Consider the following 14,584-nt stretch of genomic DNA (forward strand, 5'->3'; position numbering starts at 1 on the left):
TATTAATATAAATAAGGAAAACCTTTGTATTGACTTGCTGGAAAATTATGTATTGACAGATTTCCCTCAGATAAACACTTACTATTATCAGAAATAAAAGGTCAATGCCTCAAATACCTTAAAATGGAATTTTAAAAACAGTAAATTGTAAGTAATTTACTTATTGATTGGTACTTATTTTTAAAGCCACCTAGTCTAACATGCTGAGACTATTAAAATAGCTGCTTCAAAATAATAAACATTTATTCAGTCAGATGATATTAATGGCAAATTCTACAGCTGTAACATGGAATAGTCCCAGTCCTAATTAAAAAAGAATGGTTTATAAATCTAGTATTCAGTTCCTCTTATAGAACCAGTATTTAGGCATGCAGAATTTAACAGAATTAGATGGTAACTTCCTCCAAAGGTTATGTTTGGAGTCTCAGAGGTATTTCCCAAGATTACGAAACATTTAAAGTTTCTGCAATCTGTAGTAAACTTCAGTTAATATCATAGTTAACATAAACTGTGTTCTATTCGTTGATATGAGCTTCTGGGCTGAGGCCAATAGTGGTACTGGTAATTTCAAGTCTGGGGGACCCGAAAATTGGGGAAAGAGAAATGGATCTTAAAGAAGGGAAGTAGATGGACATACATCATAATGCTAACTATCATTGACTTTTTACTTAATTATACTATATACATCAATTATGTTCCATGTCTCCTTTTTATGGACTGTTTAAAAATTAATACAACATATACTTACATAAGCTTCTCTTTCTTTTCTAATAATACAGCAAGATTAGTAGACATTCCTGATGAAATAGTAACCATGGTTCCTCTCAAATTTGCAGAAAAATCTAGTCTATAAGTACTTCCCTCCCCCAAAATCTTGCAGACATACCTTATGAGGACATTAATTAGCTATAGTAAACATGTGTGATAAAGACTCATTACATGTGAAAGATAGTTTTAGAAACAAACTTAATACCATTGGGAGTAAAACTACAAGTGACTGAGCCTGAAAGCATTTTATGTCACAAAGAATACACAAATTAAATGTTTCTCAGAAAAGGAATCAGATAAAAAGACTAGTATAATTCCAAAATATCAAGGCATTTATAAGTTAGAAAGCAGCTATGGGCCAGGCACGGTAGCTCACAGCTGTATTTCCAGCACTTTGGGAGGCCGAGGTGGGTGGATCACTGTAGATCAGGAGTTCGAGACCAGCCTGGCCAACATGGTGAAACCCATCCCTACAAAAATACAAAAATTAGTCGGGCATGGTAGCGCGTATCTGTAAACCCAGCTTCTCGGGAAGCTGAGAGAGGAGAATTGCTTCAATGCGGGAGGCAGAGGCTGCAGTGAGCCAAGATCGCGCCACTACACTCTAGCCTGGACAACAGAGTGAGACAAGAAAGCAGCTATGAGTGTAAGTTAATTATCCTCTATCGCCTCTCACATAGATAAGGCTATTGTCAGAATAAACTACTTCAAAGCACTTTATAGTAATATTTTTACTTAAACAGTCTAACGTCCACTCAGAACATAAGCATAGGGATAAATCAATATTCATTAACATGTTTTATCCACTTAACACGGTAAGCCAGTTATAAAACACATTATTTACATGCGATTGGCTTTAAAACACAACATTATTTACATGCAATCTCCATGGCTTTCACATCTGGAACCAATTTCAAATAATTCCTAAGTTAAACAAAAGTTACATTATATTAACAATACACTGTGTGGTAATGCTAATTTTTTAAAGATCTATTTTGACAAAAATAAAAAATAAAGCAGGTGAAATACTTAGAAGAAAGCAGTTTGGGCAAAGGAAGTCAAGAGGGAAACCAATGGAACACCAAATTGTCAACATTGTTACAATTTATATATACATTATAAATTTATATATATGTAGAAAAGTATAATTTTATTAGAAAACATATGTATGCAATATTTTTAGTAAAATTGACTCCATAATTCAATTTTGCATATTAGCATGGGATATTAATTTTGGAATAGAGAGTGAACTACTTTTTAGTTTCCAAATTGCTTCCTCTTTAAATGATTTCTCTGAGTAGTTGAGATTATGGAGTCAACTTGCCTCTCCCTTGGGAAGTTTACCTTCTATCATAGAAACAATTTGTCACATGACCTCGATTGAAAGGACATAGCCATACAGAATATTTGAAAAGCAAATTGTGAGATTTAGGCTGAGCCATGGAGATTTACCCAACATCTTCTATCTTAAGCTCCTTTTCAACCACCAGATAAATGTATACAGCAATCAGCAAATTATTGGACTCTCTATCATCTAAGTCTCAGGCTAACAGTTGAGAAGTTAAATTTCCTATTAGTGAATATCTTTCAGCAAGAGCTTTTGATATATAAGTATTATTCTGGATTAAAGAATTTTTATTCTTTAATACATCAGGTAACCGAATGGATTTTGCTTGGATTGTAGCTCAGTACCCCGGTGGGTAGCCCAACGATACTGTCAATGACAAACAGATGCTCAAGAAACAAAAGACAAAATACACACTACAACTAAAACTGTACTCAAGTAACTTAGATATTTAAACTCTTGGCTTTTAATTCATAGCTAACAATTCCTCCCATTATAACATGGTAAAGAACCAGGATGTGTGGTTATATATAATTTTTCATTTTTATTTTTTGTGTTTTCTCCATATGCGATTATTTTCACTACTCAGTTTTAGTCATGAGGAAGGCAATAGAAAGGCTTAAAATGTAAGGAAAATCTCTCTGTGTTCTGCAGCCGGGTGTCAAGCTCCCGAGGTTGTCCTCAACAACAGGACGTTCCGAAGAAAACAGTTATCTCACCGAGGCATTGTCCAGACTAACTTTTCTTTTCCATATTATAAGAAGTGGCCTTTACACTGACTATAACAAAATTACTGAGGGATAGAATTTCCACATGATAAAAAACGTATTCGGTATTTGCTTGAACTACATTGATCTTTTCTCCTAATAATACTTTCAATTACAGCTATGAGAGATTTTTGGACTGAATATGTAGCAGGCTCACCAAAATTACCATGCCAATAAAAGACTCTAGATTCATAATAATCATGGATTGATAATAGAGAAGCACTCCCATGTTCTCAAATCAGTCAAATTATGACATAATGAAGGTGATGATTTACCTAATTCATTGGAACTCTTACTAGTGTGACTATATCATATATCAAATAAGGAGAACCTTCAATACTGCATGTATTAATGTGTCTTATGCTAGATTCCTTCACAAGTTAGAAACGCCTGCTACTCAGTCTTACCTGCGCATTTTGTTCTGGTGATTAGTGGAGGTCCTGGGAGCCCCGTTCCACCTTCACCAGGTCTTGTAAGTAGAACTCGGATCTCATATTCGGTATCTGGATCTAAATGCCATAATTTGTAAGTTGGAGCATTGACTGCATGGGTTTCTGTCCAGGATCCTGATGTCATTCGGTACTCTACTTCTTTTAGGATGATAGGACCATCGCCAATGATCGAATTGGCATTTAGTTGGATCAGCAAATATGTAGGCCCAACACCAAGCAGCTGAGGAGGAGCAATGGGTCTTGGTGGTTCTAGGAGAGATGAGTGTGCACTTCAATTAGTAAGATTTAAAATAATCACAGATATATTAATGTCTAATAAGGTTTAAATGCTTAATAGAACATTTATTAGAAATGCATACTAAATACTTAAAAGAAAACTAGAATGTGCATGATGTGACAGTTGTACTTTTATAGAACATATAAGTTTGCAGGTACATATGACCATTTTAACATATTTTTTCTTTTATTGAAAACACATTTTTTTTTTCAGGAGATAAACTTGTAAAGGCACAATATACAAAGGAAATAAAAATAAAATATTTAGATATGGATAGCTCTAATTAGCTTCTAAGAGAGTAGAGTTGATCTTTCACAATTTATTTCATTCATGAACTATGACCAAGAGGTATTTTTCTGTTTGCTTTCCTTGCTACTTCTTCACAGTTTCTACAGATGAGTAAAGGAAGAAAGAATAGCATAACTGAACTCAGAAACTGATGCCGGGTGCTAACTTGTTTCCACAAACCTGCCTCACAGTATGACAAACTTAAATTTACACCTAGGCACAATCACAAATCACTAAACATCAGTGGCTTTTGGGAGCAGCATAAGATAAGGCAATTCACCAACTATTAAACTCAAATGTCAAAGGCACACTATAATTTAATTTTTGATATCTTAAGATATTTTGCTTGAAAGAAACTTTGGAAAACATTACTTCAATGTTTGGATTTATAGAAATTATGAATGACATATTAAGGCACGTTTTTTCTTTCATTAGAACAATGTCACTGAAATGAGACACTGAACTTTATGAGACACTGAACTTTATGAAGGACTCAACAGCTATAGCTCTGTTCGTATGGTCTTTCCAAAAGGAGTAATAAGTCAAGAAGTTCTCTGAATTCATGGAACACTTCTCACTTTTCTTGGGAAAGTCAAAAGACCTAAAGAAAGTGTCAATCTTAATAAAGTAGTAATTGCTCAAAAATTGATTTAAAAGTTTTTTTTTAAGAGTTGGAGCAAAACACATAAAGTAAAACTATTAAACACAATCACAAAATGCTCCCTCATCCCAATCCACTCCAGGTATGGGGTGGACTGAAGAAGGCACAAATAGAGGGAAGTCATGAGCACATAATCAATATCTTTCTAGTCGGATTTTTTATTTCAATGGCAACGCATTGCATGAAAAAAAAAATAATGCAAACAAGGCCTGTAGACAGGTTTAACCTTCGTATGCCAGTTTAAATGAAACAAGAATGTTCAGGTGCAGACCAGGATTTTCTTGTTAAACCTGACTGTATAAAAGTATAGTTTTCTAGCATAAAAGCCTCTGACTTACAAACAACCTTAAAATTAGGAATAAGATTACCTAGTCTGTACTGCTACACAGGCTAAAGTAATTTTCAAGAAGATTCTTTCAAAATTCATATGGACAAACATTAACTGAGTAGCTATTAATTGTTAGGCTGTCCTACACATTGGGTATCCATATAACATTGTAGGGGAGACATTGTAAAAAGAAATCAATGAATTCATTATTTTAAACTGAAATTTATATAGAAAAAAAGACTGCTAAATCACGAATGTGATATCAATACTTTTCTGTCCAAAATCACTTGAAGGACATAAGTTACTCCTCACAAGTACTCATAGCTCATTATGGCAATAACTTTTAAACTAATTATTGGTAGAACCACATGACCTTGGGATTCACTGTGCTCATGTTTAAAACAAAAACAAAACTAAGATCAAAGATGATAACATATGCTATATGAAGTGCAAACATTTATAATTTCTATAGAAAAGTGGTTAACACATGATTTATAAACTTTAACTACAACATCCATTCCTGATAGTTTGCAAATTGTTTAAACAATATGTAGTCAAAATTGCATAGCAGGTGAGGTCTTTCCATTTTCACAACTGAATTCAATGGAGAAGTTATTCACAAAAGAAAAAAGTTTCAATGAAATAAACAGTTTAGAATTTTCATTTATGAACTACAGAAAGAACTAGACATTTCATACCATGAAATTTTACCAGCTGCTCTAACAACTTTTATACTCAGAGTTTTAAAAAGTTTTCATAGACAGGGAGAAAGTTGATGTATTCTCAAACCCTAAACTAAAATGAAACTGAATCGAGAAATGAACATAATAGAAAAAAATGTAAATGTCTTCCGAGATTACCTAAATGCTGCACATATTTTAAGAAGCAGTCTGTATTTTGTGAATAAACTGAGTTGCCTCATATGTGCAATGTTTGTTTTCATTCCAGATGGCTCATATACTAACTAATTTAAGTAGGAGAGAATGCTAAATTTACAGCTCACTAGGGTTCTACCCCAGTGTAGGGGTAGAATAAACAGGAACAATGTGCCAAGTGAATTACACATAACAAAACATGGTTAATCATAAATTTATAGATATTCCAAAACCTGAACTTATGTGTGTATATCAAATGTTGAATCTCACCAATCAAAACTCTGCACACTATTGCTATGGAAAATAAGGAGAAAACTTAAGAGGAGAGCAGAAGATGAGAGAGGAAGGAAAGAAAAAATAGCCATACCACAACATAAGAAACAAGTGAAAGAAAGAAGAGAAATAAGTGAAAAAGTAAAGCATAACATTAATTCCAACATTTCTATTTTTAGGGAAGTGACATATAAAAGAAAACAAAAATTTGTAGTCTGGAAACCTAATTAGAAAAAATGCTTACATATTAATAGCGGTGTAATCTTAAATATATTATTTAACTTCATATTATAATTTCCTCATCAGTGCACTAGGCATTATTTGAAGAATTTTTAAAGACTCAACTCCTAAATACAACAACAAGCCCTGTGTGATGCTAGGTTGCTTTGTTCTGTTTTGCCATATAGCATATACATTTTAACAATGAAAATAAATATTCAACACTAGTGTTGTTTGTACATGAAGAAATGAGTTTGATGTAATCAGTCAAGACTTGGTCAGAAGGGTAGTAGTTCACTCTGGCCAGTTTTCCATCTTACTTGCCATGGTCAGGCCAAAAATGGGGGCAATCCAGCAATCAAAGCAATTGCTCATTGGAAATGTGGCAATGTTAAGAGAGACTTAAGAGCATATATATTGATTAACAGCATGATTTTCAGATGTAAAATCTAGCATTAATGAGGTTAATATACCACTACATATTAAATTTTTATGTTGGAGGTAAAAAGTAGCTTTATATTAGCATATGTATTTTGTTTTCAGGCCCTTGAGAACAATGGGGCTTATTTATAAAATCTCTATTCATTTCCACAAATTATGCATGAATTTTAATCAGTTCACAAATGAACAAGTAATTGTTCTGCAGCAATATTAATATTCTTCATAACTTAATACACAACCAGACCCAGAGGTGTGGTGCGAATAAATCCCAGTTGTACAGGAGGTATCAACTGAAGCATGCAATCCCCAAACTATAAGATAAACTTTGCCAATGTTACCAATTAACTTTCAATTAATGACTTACATTCATTATTCTAGATCTGAACCTATTATAAAACCCCAATTATATATTCAAATTGTTTTATTTGTTTTTATTTCAAATAATTTTTAAAAGTGTCTTGAAATCAAGCAAATCATTATGAAAGAATATTCCCATTCCTTTATTCCTAATATAATGCTATTTTACAAACACATGTGTCACTTACCAAAATTCAGTTAATTAATAAAATGCAGAATAAGAAATAGAAGCTACAAATCCAGAAAAAGTCAGCACAAAGTAAATGTCAAGGCAAAAAACACTTCTACATTTAGTTTCTCAATTAGATAAATTAAATACCTCTCAATTCTACCTCCTTCCTAAGGGTTTTATTTGTCAATGGGGCCTTGACATAAAGTATCCTAGGATCAGTCCTACCACTATAGAAGGAGGCAATGATAGTACATTATTCTCCGATGACTGCTGCAACAAATTACTACAGACTTGGTGACTTAAAACAACAGACATTCTCTCCAAGTCCTGGAAGCCAGAAATCTGAAATCAGTACCACTTGATCAAAATCAAGCTGTCAGAAGGCCATACTTCCTACAAAGGCTCTAGGAAAAAATCAGTTGATTGAGTCTTCTAACTTCTGGTGGAAGCTGGTATTCCTGTCTTGTGGCCACATCCCTCCAAATTCCTTTCATTTGTTCACATTGCCTTCTCCTCTCCTGTCTGTAGTCAAATCTCCCTCTGCCTTCCATATGGATATGGATGCTTGTGATTGCCGTTAGGGCCCATATGTATAATCCAGGATCTTCTCACAATTTCAACATCCTTAACTTAATCACATCTGCAAACATCATTTTTCCATATTAGGAACATTCACAGGTTCCAAGGATTAGAATCTACTTGGGGGGCATTTTTCAGCCTACCACAGACATGATCTCATCCTTCCTCCTGCCAGATATTTCAACTCCACTTTTTCGCCAGTTTGGTAGAAAGCTTGTGAGCAGAAAATACTTCACCTATGAAAGTTTCTGAGCTGGGTCCAGAGTAGCAGATTATTTAAAAGTTAATAATGTATCTATATCTTTTTTTTTTTTTTTTTTTTTTTTTTTTTTGAGACGGCTCATCTGTTATCCAGGCTGGAGTGCAATGGAGAAGTCTCGGCTCACTGCAACCTCCGCCTCCTGGGTTCAAGCTATTCTCCTGCCCCAGCCTCCCAAATAGCCAGGACTACAAGTGCACACCACCACACCTGGCTAGTTTTTGTATTTTTTAGTAGAGATGGGGTTTCACTATATTGGCCAGGTTGGTCTCAAACTCCTGACCTTGTGATCCGCCCACCTTGGCCTCCCAAAGTGCTGGGATTACAGGTGTGAGCCACCACACTTGGCCCATATTTTTCTTTTTACTATTTATTGTAAAAGGGAATAACAGAGATGATGAAAATTATGTTTTACAGGAGTCCATTGCTCCATTAACACATTCGACACTAGAATATTTGCCTTGGAGATGGAATATTTTTTATTTGCTACCATTTGTTTACTTAAATGAAAGAATCACTCTGAAGTCAATTTTACTCTGTTTATTTATAATTTACCTCACTAAAATTTTTATCCAGTTCTGGTTCCTGTTAGACAACAAATTCACAATGCTTCTCATTGTTTAGTTTTCTTTCCCACTACCTACTGGAAGTACAAGAAAATGGACATGAGGGAGGTTAAGGGGAGGAAGAATGACATCATTGGTCCATCTAATTCAGGCATTTATCAGCTACACTACAATAATTTTTAAATGATTTTAACTTATGTCAACAAGTTGGTAACACAATTTAATAAATTCTTGAGCATTTCAAGAAACTTAATATCATTGATGAATAGAAAGATGACCTTTGCTCCCATAACAAACGGAAAGCAGGTTATTCATATTTAGAAGCAATTTATTTGAACATTAAATATCATCTGTACAGTAACACAATTTAATTTTTCCTTAGATGTTAAAATAAGAAGCGTACATTTGAAAATTTTTAGATAAGGTTTCTCCTACCATGTCAGTTTAAAAACTGCAACCCAGATATATTTATGAGAATTCTTTCATGATTTCACACTGTTATTTTTCTGATATTTCAAATTTTCAATCCTCACAAGTTCCTTAGGACTCAAACAACTCATCATAAATTTAGCTCATATTTTAGCTCACAATGTAGTCAGCAAATTCTATACATTTTTAATATAAACAACTATTGAGTTTTATTTACATATTTGTACAGTAATAGAATTTAATTAAATTTGTTTTATTATATTAAAATCTATTTTTTAAACCATCAATTCAAGTGATAGATACTTTTTTTTTTTTTTTTTGGACAGAGTCTTAGTCTGTTTTCCAGGTTGGAGTGCAGCGGTGTGATCTTGGCTCACCACAACTTCGGCCTCCCAGGGTCAAGCAATTCTCCTACTTCAGCCTCCTAAGTGGCTGGGATTACAGGTACATGCCACCATGCCCAGCTAATTTTTGTATTTTTAGTAGAGATAGGGTTTTACCATGTTGGTCAGGCTGGTCTCAAACTCCTGACCTCAGGTGATCTGCCCACCTCAGCCTCCCAAAGTGCTGAGATTACAGTTGTGAGCCACCAGGCCCGGCCTGGAGACCTTTTTCCAATCATATTACTTAGGTGGCTCATAAGCTTGTACTGGTCAAATAAAGTTAATGCTAAGACACCACAAAGTTTGGATGTTGGCTGACCTGAGGCCCCTATGCCAGCACCTATGTAGCAGAAGGAGCTACCACTATGTATTATGATCTCTATGAAAATTAGATAGATGTCTGCATATAGCTATGAAGAACTAAGGAAAGAGTGTGTACTGTGCCTCACTATCTATGCTTACAATATTTCACACACGAATAACTTCTGAGAACCATCAAATAAGCACATATGATTTCACAATGGTAAGTAGGTAGAAAACTTTAGATAAAAGAGGAAAAAAGATTTACAAATAATAAAGTGTCCATTTAATGGGATATTATATATGTTTGTTTATACTATATTTTTATTACTATTAATTATATTTAGCTAAACAGAGTTTCTTCATTCTCTCCCAGTGGCTCCCTACTGGGGGCAATTGTTCAAAAGCCAGGCACAGAAAGACAAATACTGCATGATATTACTTATATGTGAAATCTAAAAACCTTGAACTCATAAAAGCAGAGAGTAGAATGGTGGTTACCATGGGGACCGGGGCGGGGCGGGGAGTTTCTAGGGAAATGGAGAAACATTCAAAGCGTACAGAATTTGTTCAGACAAAGAAATTTTGGAAATCTACTATAGTATAGGTAACTATAATTAATAATAATGTATTGTATACTTCAACATTTCTATGAGAGTAGATATTAAATATTCTCACCACAAATAAATGGTGAGATGATAAATATATGTTAATTAGCTCAATAATTATTTCAAATTGCATACATATACCAAAAGACCACATTGTACAACTTAAATATATTCAATTTTATTTGTTAATTATAACTTACTAAATCTGAAGCAAAAAAAAAAAAACTTCTCTAGTCCAAAACAATAATAGGTTCCTCTTGAACAGTTCAGCAATATAGAAAATAATTTTAACAATGTTGAAAATAATAAATTCACCACTTATCCTTACCTAAATCTACATCACTTATATTTCCATTTCTCAAAAGGGCAATGGAGCAGCATATTGAGGAGAGTGCAAGCTCCGTGGCTGTGGGAGTGATCATTTATTAATATGGGCTTGACTGTGGCCAGGAAAACACATGTAAATGGGCATGTGAGTACATGAATTGTTCATAGGCAAGTGAACTGATAACAATATTTTTGGAAAATAATTTATATATCAGGAAATAAATATGTGTAAAGTAATAACACTTTGAGAAATTTATCATAAGGAGATACTTTCAGTCTTTGCTTAAAAGTAAAGTAAAAACGTGATCAAAATAATCAATGATGGGAAAATGGGAGGTAAATCATGGTGTAACTTCTCAACAGAACACAAGTTATAAATATCATTAGTTTTCACTTTTAAAAGTAAAAAGTATATCCTTGAAAAAACAAAATCAGCAACCACCAAAAACAGAAGAAAATATACCAAAAAGTTAATAGCAGTGACCAGGGAACTCCAGGACCATGAGTGACAGCTTTTTCTTTTATCCTTGTTTTTCAATACAATTTATGTGCCCATAAAACATTCTCATCATTACATTCCCAGTGTTTCTTGTAGCACCTGACAAAGTTCAATACTATTATTATAGAATGAATGACTGCCTTAACAATGCCCCCAAATACCCAGGCCACTGTAAGAAAAACTTATCACCTGGGAGCAGTGGCTCATGCCTGTAATCCTAGCATTTTAGGAGGCTGAGGGGGGGAAAATTGCTTGAGCCCAGGAGTTTGAGACCAGCCTGGGCAACATGGTGAAAACCCATCTTCACAAAAAATACAGAAATTAACCAGGTGTGCTGGCAGCTGTGGTCCCAGCTACTCGAGAGGCTGAGATGTGAAGATCACCTGAGCCTGGGAAAGTTGAGGGTGCAGTGAGTCAGGCTCATGCTATTGCACTCCAGCGTGGGCAACAGAGTGAGACCCTGTATCAGAAGGAGAGGAGAGGAGAGGGGAGGGGAGGGGAGGGGAGGGAGGAAGGCAGGAAGGCAGGAAGGGAGGAAGGGAGGAAGGGAGGAAGGGAGGAAGGGAGGAAGGGAGGAAGGGAGGAAGGGAGGAAGGGAGAAGGACGGAAGGAGGAATGAGTGAAGGAGGGAAGGAAGGAAGGGAAAAAACTACGTAAATTCTACCTATTCCACATTTTAAAACGTACAATTCAGTGTAACAATCGACACTTGGAGAACACAATACCAAAACTTTATTTATGTACTTATTTAATTTTCAGGTGTTAACATTAAGCCCTTAAAAAGTAAGATTTAACACCTCACACTTTGAACCATGTAGCAAGCCAAATGCCCTGACAGATACATAGCGCCCACAAATTGTTACTGTTTAATTAAATGAGTTAGTTGACTGGAACAAAAGAACACATTCTAAGCAACTGCTTAGTGACCAAGTGGAATCAAATGATTTACCCAGCTTGTTTAAAAAAAAAAAAAAAAAAAAAGGCACAGCTACAATTCTAGCATTAATATTTTTTTGCCTTTTCAACAAATCACATCAATTAAAATGTTTTAAGTATTTTCCATGTGAAGTAAACACTCCAATTTATGTATTTTAAAACTAATTTGAATATACAAGACCCATAAGAAATTGTATATAATTGGACTAATACGTGTGTGTGTATATGTGTCTGTGTGCGTGTGTGTCCCTTGAACAAAAATTTAATTCAGGGTAGGAGAAAATTCTGATGCTAAATATGCTGCTCTTCATATTCAACAATGATTTTGTCTCTCAAGTCCCTGTGTGATATGTATTCAGTTTTTGAAATGCAAGATCTGTAGAATTACAGTATTTAATGTCTATGACATGGCTTTTTCCTGCTCCCTAAAGTGCTGAAGTAAGAAGAATCATTTCGGCAATGAAACTGCAAATTTTGCATACTTAATTTTATATCCTATGCATTACCATGGCGTTTTATTCACCTTGATTTGAAAACATTGCTGCAATAACTTTATTACCTGCTTGAAATAAAAAGGCACAGCTGCAGCACACTGTTTTAGATGTCAGCAAAAACTAAAACAAGGTTAGGTTCATATTTAGGGTGGATGAAAAGGTGATGGAATTTTAAAAAGTGAAGTTTATCTGTCCTTTAGCTCATAATCAAACTATAGGGAAACTAAAAAATTGTGTCTCATTTTGTCCAAAACTACTCTCTTCTTCATTAATATCCATGTAGTGAATTGGTTTAGAATTATAAATTATTGCGATAATTTTAACAACTTTACAAAAGCCTCTCTCAGTACTACAGTCAACATGGTGGCAAACCATGATATGATGAAAGTTATGAATCCCTATAAATGAGTCATAAGCTAATAAATACAGAGATTTTTCTCTTAGCCATTTAATACCTCATTTCAACTTTGTCAGAGCTCAAAGTGTTCATAGTATTTCAAGAAAAGAACATCCAGTTGATTCCAGGAATAACAATCAAGTCAGCAATAAAACCAGGAAAGCCTTTAACTCTGTTCAGGTCACTGAAGTCTAGGGCCATAAACAGGTGATGTCCTCACCATATCATCAGTCACCTTAAACAGTTAAAAGTAACTCTTTAAAATATTGTGTGTTAAGAGTTAAAGGTGACTCTTAAAAAAAAAAAAAAAAAAAAAAAAAAGGTGACATATTTTAAAAATATGGTTGGAGAAAGGAAGGGAACTGTGTTTGTCAATGGCAATATATGTCCCAGTTACTTGTTGAATATGCCTAGATTATATAGTACTGGCTATTATTCCATTCTAGATTATAGGCAAAAGGGTTTGGAGTACAATAACACTATTTACATTCATTTTATGCTAATACATATTAAGACACAATGTCTGAATCCAGTAAACAAGGAGATACCAATTAAAAAAAAATTCTACTGCAAAAATCTCTATAATGAGAATATAATCTCTACTTATAGATGTGTGTGTGTAGTATACATATATACAGACCTACACATATGTAAATATATGTGACATGTATATATAATGAAAAAAAAATTAAAACTATCTTGAATCTTCCACATCTAGAATATAAATACATTTGTAAAATGTCATCAGCCTAAATTCCAAATTTTAAGAAATTTTAAAACTACATAATTAGAAGATTTTTGTGACACTTAGTTATAATCAAACATAATCTAAGTTTGCCAACTTGCTCCCCAGGTCTAAACACTCCATTGTGTTGTCTTTGTAACATACAATGTACAAGCATATGTTCATTATAAATACACACTTTGTAATCATTTCAAGTCAATACCAAATAATGAAGTCAATATTAAGTACATGAAACCAACAATTGATGACCATTTTAAAATGTAATGACTCAGACCTGCAGTAAAACAGGACACACTATTTGCATCCTCCACTCAATGACCCTGGTTTCCGGTCAGGTAAAATGCAGGACTTTATTTACCCTAAGTTAATCAGGGGAATTATTATTTACCTATTATTTCTACATGTCTATGTGGGGTACAGAGTCACAATGACTTGTCCAGGCACATCCCTGTACATACTACTAATATATTTACTTTTTCATGAAAAAGGAATTGTGATGACATAGTAAAACTAATGGAACAAGACTTCAGTCAATATAAAATTCCACTATATAACAAGATTGATATATGTACTACTAACTCCAGAGAAGTCATAATTATAAGCCTCTCTTTGGATCAAAAAATCATAAATCTTCAGAGACTTTAAGATCTTCATAGCAAAGAAAATTTGTCATTAGCTTATATAGATCCAACTAAGTTTTATAACATAAAAATTCCCAATATATATTTACTCAGGGACATCAAATGATATAAATTAGCAATTGTCAAAAATAGCCTCAATTTTGGAATTAAACAAAAAACAACCATGTGTCTTATTGGATTAAATTAAGAGAGAGAGAA

General features: G+C 34.0%; 1 protein-coding gene across 5 annotated transcripts in view; it reads right to left on the reverse strand.

Annotated features, from left to right (window-relative positions):
- The window catches only part of PTPRK (protein tyrosine phosphatase receptor type K), a 559,982-nt gene that overhangs the window by 220,072 nt on the left and 325,326 nt on the right, over window positions 1-14,584 (reverse strand). For all 5 annotated transcript variants that reach the window (XM_028847097.2, XM_028847096.2, XM_078001187.1 and 2 more), the window contains exon 7: window positions 3,288-3,581. In XM_028847097.2, coding sequence (XP_028702930.1) covers window positions 3,288-3,581 — 294 coding nt within the window. The remainder of the gene's footprint in view (window positions 1-3,287; window positions 3,582-14,584) is intronic.

Source organism: Macaca mulatta, chromosome 4 (genome assembly GCF_049350105.2).
Source record: "Macaca mulatta isolate MMU2019108-1 chromosome 4, T2T-MMU8v2.0, whole genome shotgun sequence".
In the NCBI taxonomy this organism is placed as follows: Eukaryota; Metazoa; Chordata; class Mammalia; order Primates; family Cercopithecidae; genus Macaca; species Macaca mulatta.